The sequence below is a fragment of the Diadema setosum genome, chromosome 19, assembly GCF_964275005.1.
Source record: "Diadema setosum chromosome 19, eeDiaSeto1, whole genome shotgun sequence".
In the NCBI taxonomy this organism is placed as follows: Eukaryota; Metazoa; Echinodermata; class Echinoidea; order Diadematoida; family Diadematidae; genus Diadema; species Diadema setosum.
In genome coordinates this window covers 2,093,935-2,106,772 of record NC_092703.1, presented here as the reverse complement: position 1 = coordinate 2,106,772, position 12,838 = coordinate 2,093,935, and the positions used below count along the sequence as shown (strand labels likewise).

The window sequence follows — 12,838 nt, the reverse complement described above, 5'->3', positions numbered from 1 at the left end:
GTAACGTAATGTATTGCAATTTGTCTTTTATAACTTGGTAAGATGTGTCTATATTGTGAACTTGTGACAAAACCAAATCTCCATTTCATGTTTTTATACATAACTGGGACAAATGAAGAAATGAACTATACCTGTATTTAAATCTAGTCATTCAGAAACAAATCACTTAGAGTGTATTAGTTTTCTTGTGAAAAAAAAAGGTCTAATTTACCTACACATGTTTTATCTTCAATGATCATTCAAGGAAATATATCCTCGTTTCTGAATGCATTGAAGTGACTTGATGCTTTTTAAAATGTCTCTTCTTTCTTTCTTTTTATCCATCCTTACCAGCCATTGACTAACTCTCTCTCCCTTTCTATCATTGCATTTTTTTAGATTATTTCAGATTTATGTGATGAGCGTGATGAATGTACAATAGATGTCAGATCAAGTTTATTCAGCGAGGACCCCTGTCCGACAACTCATAAATATCTAGATGTCTCATATAAGTGCAAACCACGTAAGTATGCCAGTTCTGATGTGTTTTTTCTCTCTTTCTGTCCCTTCATTATATGTCTGTAGTAACTTGTGTGTTGTAAGGACATTTGATTGACAGCAAGTCTCCTTTGACAAAGGTCAAATGTCAAGTGTTTGGCCTTTGACCCCCCTCCCCCCCACTTCAGTACAGACCAGTCATTAATAGCCTCATACTCCAGTCTGCTTTTGATGCTTTTAAAGCTAATATTCTGTGGAAAAGACATAGTGCTGTTGTGCATATTATATTCCATGGGGTAGGCCTTCACATGTCTTGCTATTCTTTGTGCTCAGATGCATGCAGGAAGTCACCCAGATTTTTTTTTTCTTTGAATATGATTTTGTTGAGAACTGGACACTTGTGGAAAATACTCTCACAGATGCAAAACAAAACCACAACAGCAATATCTCCAATGACCACAACAAAAGACTCGTACAATACAATATATTATGAATATAAAAGGGAACAAATATTTAGCTCAGTTGCACACTACGTCTTTAAACCTTGATTATCCCTTTTCTTGGAAGGTATCAGAAAAACAACAACAATTATTTACATAAATAAAAATATGTTTTTCACGACTTTCTTAACAGATCAGAAATAAAGGCTTTTATGTTGTCATTGATATTCTGATTGTCATTTAATTTCAGGGCATCTTGTGGAATTCGTACAAGTAGAATTTGCAGGTACTTCTTCTGGAGGGTATTTTACTTGAAACCTGTTCCTAAGTTTTATGATGTTATTTACTGAAGTAAATTCAATATCATGCACAGTTTCAGATCTGGTTTGAGATTGAGGTTCCTTGTGCAAAACTGCAAACGTGACCTTGATATGTATTTTTGAGGAGAGCTCTTGAACTAAAAAAAAAAAGGGGGAGCTGAATCTGAAAATGAAGAGAAAGCTGCAAAGCGGAGTCTGTTATATTGTAAGTGACAAGACACACATACACTGCAAATGTCAATTCATTCAATGGCCCTGGTGTAGCATTCTATGTAGCTTTCATGCAGAAAGCGTCAGAAAATGGGGCCGTTTCTCGCACTCTCTTCAAACACGCTTAAAGTTGAGCTTGCAAGCAATCGCTCTCAATTCAATGCCTGGGTGCAAATCGCTGCTACCGAACAATGGGAAGAAGAGCAAAAGCTGACACGATCTGCGCGGCATGGTCATTCAGACCGAATCTTTTCCCCTCTCGTGTTTGCTCTTCCGTCGTGTTTCATACATTTCGCTTTTGGAAATAAAAATGCGATTTGGCCAAAAAGAAAAAAAAAATGGAGGTCAACATGCGCTGGCTCCCTTTGATGTTGTTTCTGAGGCCGACATAGCACCAGTGATGGTTGTCATGTGGAATCTTTTAGTGTTGCCAGATTCATGCGTGGGGAATTGCACAGAAGTTTTTGCAATCATCATTCACACTTCACAGTTTGCTTACCTTATATTTTGCCTTTGTAGAATTAGCTATTTTTTCCCCTATAGATTTGAGGGGAGGTTGTCCCTGATATAGAACTGTTCAACCTGTTAGAAAGATTAACTCCAAAAAGCACTCTGTAGATGCATTTTACAAATCATACTGTAGTTTTTGGTGTTTGTCATTCTTTTTTTTCTTTTTTTGCGCTTGCAGAGTAGCTTGTTTTGTACATCGGAATACTGTAGAATTTGGCCAGCCTGGCCATAGTTGACATTACCAGTATATTGTGTGATGTCATTTCTTATGGCCCATAAATGCTATCTAACTTCTTATTATTTCTGTACCGTTATATAACATTCTTAGAATATTGCATCATCTATAAATTTGTTGCCCTCTGACTCACACACCTCCTTGTTGTTATCCAAAACCTTTTATCATCCTGAAAACCACATCCAAATCAAATCTCATTCCTTCAGTTTAAAATACATCAACAAAATCATTTTCTTCTTCTCTGATGACATACGCGTCGTCATAGTTACACTTGCATCACCAATATCTTTACTCCACATATTTACGTAAATTCCTTTATCAGAAAAATGTGACCTGCACAATAAACATCTGTGCCTGCACCTAATCTTCAGCATGTCTAAAAAGTGGAAATTCCTCAGAATTGCAAAGAATTAGCCTTAATTTGCCGAGGGGAGGTTCATGAGATTATTAGATAAAGTTCATCAAATTTGCATCACCTAGCATATCACCCAATGATAGAGCTGAAATCTTCTATATATCTCCATACCATTGTGGGGAGGAAAAGTAGATAGAGTGATATATAGAGAGAGGGAGAGTAAATATCTGTCTGTGTATCCCTCCCTGCTGGGTCATATTTGTTTTCCATCTCATTATCTCCGATCTGATCATCTGCTGAGTGGTTTGCAAATATTCAATATCTATAAGTGCAACAGGAGAGAAATTTGGAGGTGAACGGTCATAAGATTAAGATATTATATTAAGGATGCATCTTCCTTCAAAATCATCAATTTTGTATTTCGTAGTGCTTCCATTATCATCATCAAAGTCAAAGAATACCTGAAGGAATGCATCTTAATATGAAAACTGGTGGAGAATTTCCGATCATTACATCTTCAAGGACAACTGAATATCACAGATTAATTGTGCAAATTGTGGAATGTCCACTGTGTAGGACAGTACATGAGATACTCCTTGCAAGTGCAAGATCGATAAAAAAGCTGAAAGTTATGCTTTTTGTTATGAAAGAATTATATTCTTTTCTTTCTGATGGCATGAAGGAGGGGGAAGGTTAAAGAGTCCTGTTTGGAAGACTCATCTAGCTTGCAGGTGCATGCAGTTGCCATGGGAACAGCTTTGGGATGAGTAACAAGACATACTGACAAGAGTAGCTAGCACCAGGGAGGTCCTCTCACCTCCCTGCTAGCACACAGGTTATAGAGGCAGGATGCAGGGCCACTAGGATTGTAAGGTGATGGGGTTGATATGAAATACATGTAGGCATGGTGGGGTGATATGAAATAGGCGTGGTAGGGGTGATAGGCATGGTAGAGGATGGTGGGGTGTCCAGATAGGAGCATTTGATTTCTCTTTTCCTGCCCCTTAGTGGTAACCAATTCTGGTGGGCTTCCTAATCTTGTCACAAGTTCAGATGTATTTAGCCCAGGAATTTGACAGGGTTATACCCTCAGGCCTAGAAATATTATTTCCCTTGGCATAAGGAAAAAAAAAAGATAAAGGAAGAGAGGGGAGGGGAGAGGTGGAGTTGGTAGGAACAAGGGGAATTGTGATTATGGTAGGATTGGCTCTGAAGTGCAAATTGGATGTGTTGAAAAGTGAGGTTCATATACAAGTAGAAGACCCCTGTGAAGCTCAAACTTTTCTGCAGGGCTGGAATGTGGCAATATCATTTGACAGGAGTCAAATGCAGGCATATGGCCAATTTGATACAAGATTATGATCAGCTTTCTCTCCATGTAAGGCCACATTCCGTGACTTATTCCAGTTCCGTTACTTATCCCCGGGAGCTCGGGTAGCTGAAAGATGAAAATCCCGATGTTGCTGTACAGGTCGCTCCTAAGAGAGAACAGCAAGATACATTCAGCCCTGATAGAAGTAGCAGATGTTCCATGTAAATTGCAGAGGTCTGAGAGATTGAAGGGGAACAAAATTCTATTAAACTTGTGACCTCCCGTGTCACAATCCCAGGTTGACTGATGGAGAATGGAAGACTTAGAGACAAACATAGAAATAAGACAGAAATCCTGTGATTGACATTAATGGATATGTGATTATGTGATTCAGAATTTTATGGTCAAGAACTTCAGCCGTGATTTTGGGCCTGATAGACTCATTAATATCACTCTAGTTTGGCTGTTGGTCTGAATTTGTAGCAATCAAATGGACAGTGAAGTCTGATGGTATCCCATTATTGTCCATGCTTCAGGAAAATCTTACTCTGAAGCATGTTACAGTTCTTGAGAGGAGACTTGTTTTTAGCTCATTTGTACACCTACAGCATTCTAAGGATAAAGCTGTTGTGAATTGAAGGGGAAACTTCCCTGTTCCATTTAGGGTAATCCCCTAAACAATTGTGAACTTAAAGGCATAATTTACCATTTGCAGGTGAAACAAAAACTCAGCATTAGTGCTTTAAAATAGTTCTAAAATGTGCATTAGGGATAGAAACAGCCACTGTAAGAAGCAGTGAATCACTAAAATCAATGTTAAGTATTGTTAAGTATACACAATTTGAACAATAGTTATAATAAAAAAATGTTTCCTGACTAAACCATCTACAGTTAAGTTTATTGAGAAAAATACAGATATTGCCTTATATTTTAGGCTTTATCACAAAAATTTTTTATGATGGGATGTTCTGTAGTACAGCAGACCTACACATAATCATTAGGCCTAAGTGTCATATCTTGAAAGAAAAAAAAAATCTCTGTTCCTAAAGGTAAATAGGACCTTTAAGCTCAATGCTGCTGTAAGTGTGAACTGAATGGATGTGGTAGAAGAAGCCCATATCCTTGAGCCATGAGGGGAGATCAGAACAGCCAGACTTGCATAGGTTTATGGTGAATTTTCTTGAGCCAGGGCACTGTTGCCCAAAAGATAGAGAATCAAAGCTAAGTCTCCAAATACTCAATGCTGTTTGGCTGATACCTCATTTACATTATCAGTTTCTGACTTAGGTGTGATTGCCTTTTTTTGCGCAAGAGGGCCTAGACATGAGCCGCATTTACACCTAGTAACATCGCAATTTTTAAAATCGCGATATTTTGGTTCCACCGTTTACACTTGCGCAAAAGCATGCGAAGTTTGAGCTTCACGAAACATCGCCATTTTTTTGTCGGTAGTGCGCATGTGTAATTATTTTGACCTCTTTTCAACACGGTAGCTGAGTGGAAGCGCGCGCTATTCTGTTCGTTTTCACTGCAGTGCAATATATTATTTTGTTCACAGTTAGCTGGTTGGAACGTTGAGCCAGGGCTTTTTATCAGTACAATGCCCACATAAATTTGTGTTTCGCGAGAGTGTTTGGTACTTACGGTAAAACACATACGTATCACATACGTAGTAGGTGTGTAAAACTTCATCTAAGTATGGAAATGTTGATAAAAGTTGATAAAAGCAGCAGGCAGGAGGATCATGAAATTTCGCCGATATGACGAAAGTGAGAAGTAGGACTTGGAAGTTAAGACAGGGCCCTGTTTCATAAAGCTGTTCGTAAAGTTACGAACAACTTACGAGCGACTGGTGATCAGTTCTGATGTGCTTTACTTATCAGAATTTCCATAATTCAGCACAAGAACTGATCACCAGTCGCTCGTAAGTCGTTCGTAACTTTACGAACAGCTTTATGCAACACCCCCCCCCCCCCCGGTATTTTATCGGGCGACAGCAAGAACTCGCCATTGTTTAACCGACACTTGTCACGTACTCCTGTATTCACAAACAACGTATACCGAGAGCAGTATGGGTACTCCCACAATCAAGGCATTTCTGGGAGAACATTATTTTTGTTAAGTCGTCATGGGGTGATGATACGTGGTTGGAAAACTTCAGGTGTGCTACTAGTTTTCACATACTAGTTTCATCAGGGAGAGAGAGGTGAGAGACCACGAGCCGATCGAGGATCGGCCGTTTAGTGTACACTGTACCGTGTACTAGTACTCTGGCCAGTGACCGACGTACTCTCTACACGTTCCAAAGAGCTAGGGATCGGGAGCGCGCGTAAACTCCCGGTGCAATCTGATACCGAAAGTCACGTGATGAAAAATCGCGATATTTCTGCAGCTTCGGTTTACACTCGCTAACTTCGCCTCAAACATCGCGATGTTTCAAAAAATCGCACTCCGGCTGGCGATTTTTCTAGTTGCTTCGCAACTTGCACCCAAATGTCGCGATTTTAGAAAAATTGCGATTAAATCGCAATTTTTCCAAGCAAGTGTAAATGGGCCTATGGAATAAAAAGTAATTATTATAGCTTAGGAGTGCACATGTTCATAATTGTGTCCTGCTGCTTAAGGTACTGAGGTATGGAGGTATTCTGCCTCCTCTTAACTCCCCCCCCCCCCACCCCATTTTGTGAATGAATTGGGGAAAATTGGTCCTTTGTTCCCATAGACATTGATGGATAGTGACACAAGCTCACTCACAAAGGGCAAGAGAGAGAGTCTGGCCTATTCAAAGACTACCTTTCGAAAAATTGAGCATCTGTCCTTGGCGAGTTGTCCAAACTTTGCAACTACCATTGATGCCCTGGATGGGGTGATGAAGCTGGTGGGAAATACTATCTGGCAGAGAGACGATTATCACAAATCTGAAGCTTCAAAATTCATCAGTTTCTGATTAATATCTTTCCTCCCTAAAATTCAATACTTGTCTGTTTACAGATTGCTTTAACAAGACTGAGTTTCCTCTCGATTTTTCATCATGTTCTGTCTGTATTCACCATCACAGATATAATTTATAAATTTTGATAAAATCTTTCAAAATGCTTACACACACACAGACACGTATACTTACACACACTTACACACGCACAAATGATGTAAAGATGTAATCGCATGAGGATTTCAATATTTGAAATGGACAATTTTTAATTTCCTTTCATTTTAACATAAAAACATCTCTGATTTGGATTTGCCTTTTTCCTGAGTAGATGCGTTATATATAAAAGTAGGCCTATGTATATTTTTTTCTTTTGAGAGAATGGAAGTTCATCTTTCCATGTTTGTTGTAAAGTGAGAGAGCAAGCTTTTTGTTCATAGAAAAATTACAATGATAACCATTCTCATTATCAATATTTGTCAAATCAATAGTGTTTATCATGTGGTTGGCCTTTGTAGATATCTTCTTGAAAACTTGAAGTTAAACTGAAAGGCCCGAATTCACGAAGGTGGTACAAATGAAACCATGGTTTAAACCATGGACAAAAACCATGGAGCGCCAAATGTCGCATGGAATATTTTGTTACGAAGTTGGTCATTTTGTCGATGAAATGGTTATTTTGTAACGAAATGACAACATTTTATAACTTAATGAACATTTTGTCCACGAACTGATAATTTCGTTAACGAAACGGTCATTTTGTCGACGAAATGACCAATTTCGTAACAAAATATTCTGTGTGACAGTTGGCGCTCCATGGTTTTTGTCCATGGTTTAAACCATGGTTTCATTTGTACCACCTTCGTGAATTCGGGCCAAAGTGTGAAAAGCCCAAAATGATGTATTTTTGTCTGTGCTTTGAAATATTGCCTAAAGGAAAACGAGCACATATGACAGTTACTATCTTTATTTTAAGAGCAAATACCTCTTTGTTGTTGTAACATGTACTTGAGAACAAAATTGAAAAGCTGAGATGGTAGCATGAAATGAATGAGTATTTTGAACAGCACCTTCTTGGCTTAAAGGGATGGTATAGTACTGGTGGAGATGAAGATTGAGGTTTCAGCTAAAAAAAGGAAAAGGAGAATGATCAAATTATGTTCCTTTTATGTGTATCATAAACTTTGATGAGAATTTTTGGGAAAAATGTGAAGCATGTTGAAGAAAAGAATGAAACCCCACTTTGATGATATACTGGTAATTGAAGCAGAAGATCCCCATTTGGGTAAATGGCATTTGCGCTCAAGAGTGAAAAAAAAATGTGATTTTCCATTCAAGTGCATTTTTGAGTGAACTTTACTTCTATGTCCCAGCGAAATGCTATCATAGAAATGACTGAGGAAATTTATTGGTGTACCCGATGAGGACGTTGACCTCAAGCAACAATTTGCTGAAGAGTGCCTTTCAGTCTGATCAATGTTTCCCCATACACAGAGTCAGTTTCTGAATTTCTGGGTTATTATTCCCATTTCTATGGCTGTTAGTTGTATGGGTGGCTTGCGGCTTTGTACGCAGCTCACGACACAGGGTATAATAGCAGAATAAATAGACCGTGCTCACACACATTTAGGGGTATTACCATAGAGAATCTTTTCTACTGTCAACGTTCCTGAATGGGATTAGCTTGTTTGAGCAAGTTCTTAAAATGTGGAAACTGGCACAGTTAATGGGGTCTGGAATGTCAAAGAATGCGAAGGTTCGTGTCAAGGCGTTTTGAGTTAGAGGAGTAGAACAGCATTTTTTGAGAGTTTCTCTCTTCATTTTTCATTCATATTAATGAATAAGCTAGATCGTTGTATTGAAATATGCATCATGAGGGAATTTCATGGGAAACTGATCTCAAGAAGTTTTGGAATGTGGGCTCCAAAAGAGGCATTTTTTGTCAGTTGACAGTTATTCAATGTGGGGAATATTATTGACAGTTTTTTTCTTTTGACTGGTGAATATAGATTTACTCGAAGAATTTAGTAAAAAGTAACACAAGCATAGAGAGACTTTCCCCCTTTGTTTTGGTATCTGATTTGTCAACTTTGAGTTGCCCATGTGAGCATGGTTTATTGCACATCAATACAAAAAGATACAAATTCACTTCTTTGTGATATTAATAAGAAGAGAGCACCATTGGATGTATTGTTGAATATATTTTTACCGCATATCGTTTTGCAACATTTTCTGCATTATTCATTTGTTTTTGTTTCTTCTTTCTTTCCATTGTGTTCCCCAAATCGGCAGATCAATTTATAAATATAGAAACATGTGAACAAAAGCACATGAACATATACTGCCAAGGGAAGAACCAGGTGATAGCTGTTTACAACGCCCACTTTGGCAGATTAATACAGGACAGCACAACTTGCCCTTCATACAGTATGCACGACTTACGTAAGTATGCCTTAGATTTTACCAGTTAATCATTTTACATTTATTCATCCATTTATTCATTCATTTATTTGTTTGTTCATTCATTTATGAAATTCTTGCATTGAGTTGTTTTTATTGCAACTGATTGACAAATTGCCCCACATTGGCATAAATAAGCACTGAATTGATCAGTGTTTTCAGTAGTAGCCATGATAAAAGAAATCATGGGTGTATGTACTCAAGCAGGCTTCAAACCTGCGACCTTTTGATCTCCAGCCAGGCGTCATCTCCACTAGACCACCGAGCTACCGCCCGACAGCAAGTATTGTTCTAATTCTTGTAGCATGCAGGGGGTACAGAGTAATTATTCAAATTGATGTTATTCTTACATTGAGTTGTTTTTATTGCAACTGATTTACGAATAGGTCTAAATCGACATAAATAAGCACTGAATTGATTAGTGTTATTGATGATGTGAATGATATAGGAATGAAATTGATCTGATGATTATGTAATCAGCATAACTCATTTCATCCAGACACTTTAAGCCTCCATCAGTTTCATAGAGGGCAAACCTGGGTTTTGCAACCATTTTACACAGAAAAGAAATTACAAAGATACAGCCAGATGGGATATGGGGGGGGGGGGGGGAGGGGTATGTTTTCAGCATGTAAAAATAATCTTTGTGTTGGGATCGGGGTATGTGGACAAGTGGAATTTTCAAAATCAAGGCAGAACCTTGTTATTTTTCCTCCAGTTGGCCAATGGATGTAGGCAGTACAGCATTGCTTTGGTAGAAATCATTTTGTAGGATCAGAATGTGATGTTTCAGTCAACCTACATTGATACTCCTTAGGTCACATTGGGGAAAAGACAGCGCCATTTGGAGCTAATTCGTATCAAGGACGCATCTTCATTGGAGTAAATCATGTTTGGATACCTCTGTGGTTGCCGTGGAGATGCTCATCCTTGACGATGCAGACATCTCCCTGCTAAAGCCTGCAAATTGCTTACAAAAACTGAGGAACAATCTTTTCTTGTCTTGAGGAGTTATATTATGCATAAAGTGCTTTCTCCTCTACTGAATTAATATGTATGCATGCTTCATATTTTTAGCCATGTGCAACAGTTTGTTACAGTGCACAAGTCTTGACATTTGAAAGTCTTGTGCTACAGTTGTTTAATAGTATACATATATGGACTACTTGCAATAATATCAACAATGCCCTGAATGAAAGCAGTCCATATCTGTTTTATATATGAAATAAGATTAAATGAAATTTCATTTGCTTGAGTGCAATCGCGCTAGTCAATTTACTTACTGTTATATTATGAACAAAATATTGTCTGCGCTGCCATAGACATTTGCATTGCAATCGCATTGGACAAGGGTCGCCTTGCGAATTTTGGAAGCAAAGCGTTTACAGAACATGTACATATGTATCGCTCTAAACCAAAAAGAGGGCTGTTTAGTACTATGGGGCCTTTTAATACTATCGTACAGTATAGTGCTGAGGGGCAGTTTCTCGTACTATGGGGCAATTCAGTGCTATTTGTAAACAATTGAAGGCAATTGTTGAATTCATGTCCCCAATTTCAACCAATCAGAATGAACCTAGGTATGTAAAATCAATTAATAGATATAAAAGTATAATGAAAATAGACAACACATTAGCACAGAGGGGATGAATAGTTGGGTAGAAAGATGGATAGATGGAGAGAGAAGAATAAGAAATGGAGGGATAGAAAAGAGAGAGAGAGATAGAAAGAAAAAAAGAAGAGAGATGGAGGGAATCCTACTGCTCCTAGATCATAGTAAAGATGGGGACGTAAGAGAAATGATTTAAACAAAATGGACCAGGAGATTAATTGGCAGCAAGAGTTTTAGAAGAGGGATACAGAGAGAAAGAGAGAAAAGAAGTTGAGAGGAAGGGAGAGAGGTGTTTTGGCACACGGGCTGAAAAGAGTTTTGAAGGGAACATAAATGTACTAGGCAAATAAAAATGCTATGTACATGTTAGTTGCATGAAACAAACGATGAAAATTTGACATTGTTCTAACAGAGATTTTCTGTAAACCCCTAGATATTACTCAATCATTACACCTCTAAACTTGTAAAATTTAAATAACCATGATCATAATTACGATTTAATATGCATTGAAAAAGAAGATATATCTCAATTTTTACTCTACTGTTAAGACTTTAATATCTGTTCCTTTTGATTTTGAAAGATTTTTTACAGGGAGCCTCAAATAGACTACACCAGTGACAGTGGCCAGGCAAAGTTATGACAAATCAGTGTTGAGGTTGGACAATCCGTGCCTAACCAGTCCATTTGGCACAGGGCACATGGTGAAGTTCACCATGAACGTCATCAAACACAAAGTAGTGTTTTCATGGGCAGTGATCCAGTTTACTGCTGTTGGGATACCTCAGAGAATATAAAATTTGAGTAGAGGTTTTATGCCAAGGAGAAACAGATAAACAGACAGACATGGGAGATACAAGCACTCCTTATGAAATCAGTGAAAATGAAAATAGAAGATCCATAAAATGAGATTTAGATCGCAATGATGATTAAAGATGGGAGTGATGACCATGTACTGTCCATGAATCATGTTGCATAGTGTAATACAGACTGTTGCAGACAGGCATATTCTTTTAAAGTTCATCTACTATCATTAAATTGAAGAAATATTTTTGAATTTTTCGCAACTACGTGACCATATGATGATGGAAGAGGGAGTATGTGCACAGTAGAACTGTTAACACTGCTCTGAGTTGTTTAATTGCGTTGGAAACTTTCTTTTCGTGATGTGTTGATATGAAAGTTGGCCGTCGCCTTTAAATTGTTTGAAGTTCCTTGAACTGAAGTGCGGAATACCAGGCTAGCTCCGTCTTCAATGACATGTTTCTCTGAAGAATGGAGAGGAAACTCCTTCGAGAGGAAACCTAACGTCAGAGCAAGCATTTCTCATTTTCTTTTCCTTCCCTATCAAGCATGTCCTCGTTAGGTGTCATTAATAGCTGGGAGTCCCATGATCCCTGTCTGATGTATTTTGCACATGGCGACAAGCAGTTGGTGACAAGCGTCATATCGTCTTCTTAAAGGCTGTGTTCCTGTTGAAATCAAACAGCAGAAGAGAGTGACAAGATTTACTCGAAATATATTTCATCATACTTGTTTTGTAATAAAGTGGAAGACAACTTCATTCATATGCAGGCTGGTTTTATTATGTATTGACCATAAATCCAGTATATTTAATGAACAAGTTAAGAACACTGAGTCATGCAACAACAAAAAAATTCACTGAAATTTTAAAAGTAATTTTAATAGTTTCAGTAAAAAACTAGAAGAATCATGTGTATTACATTTCATTTTAATTATGCTCATTCTTAGATCTTCCAGATGAGTTGGTCTCTATGTCAGCTTTCAGAAGAAATTTCAAACAACATTTTTGTTGATATTAACTTGTCCCTGAAACTCTTGTCTTGCTTTAATCTTACATTATCCTTGAGTGATTGGGACATTGATGTCTCCTCTGTAAATTCTTCAAATGTTTACTTTGACAGCCAATCTCTGGCTTAAAGGTACATGTTAAGCAATGTTTCCAGTGAAAACAAAGGA

The 12,838-nt window shown here is 37.9% G+C and overlaps 1 protein-coding gene across 1 annotated transcript in view; it reads left to right on the top strand.

The window, feature by feature from the left end:
• LOC140243084 (uncharacterized) overlaps positions 1–12,838 on the top strand; it is a 161,420-nt gene that overhangs the window by 86,392 nt on the left and 62,190 nt on the right. The window contains exons 3-4 of the mRNA XM_072322819.1: positions 379–502; positions 9,081–9,230. Of these exons, the coding sequence (XP_072178920.1) occupies positions 379–502; positions 9,081–9,230 (274 nt within the window). The remainder of the gene's footprint in view (positions 1–378; positions 503–9,080; positions 9,231–12,838) is intronic.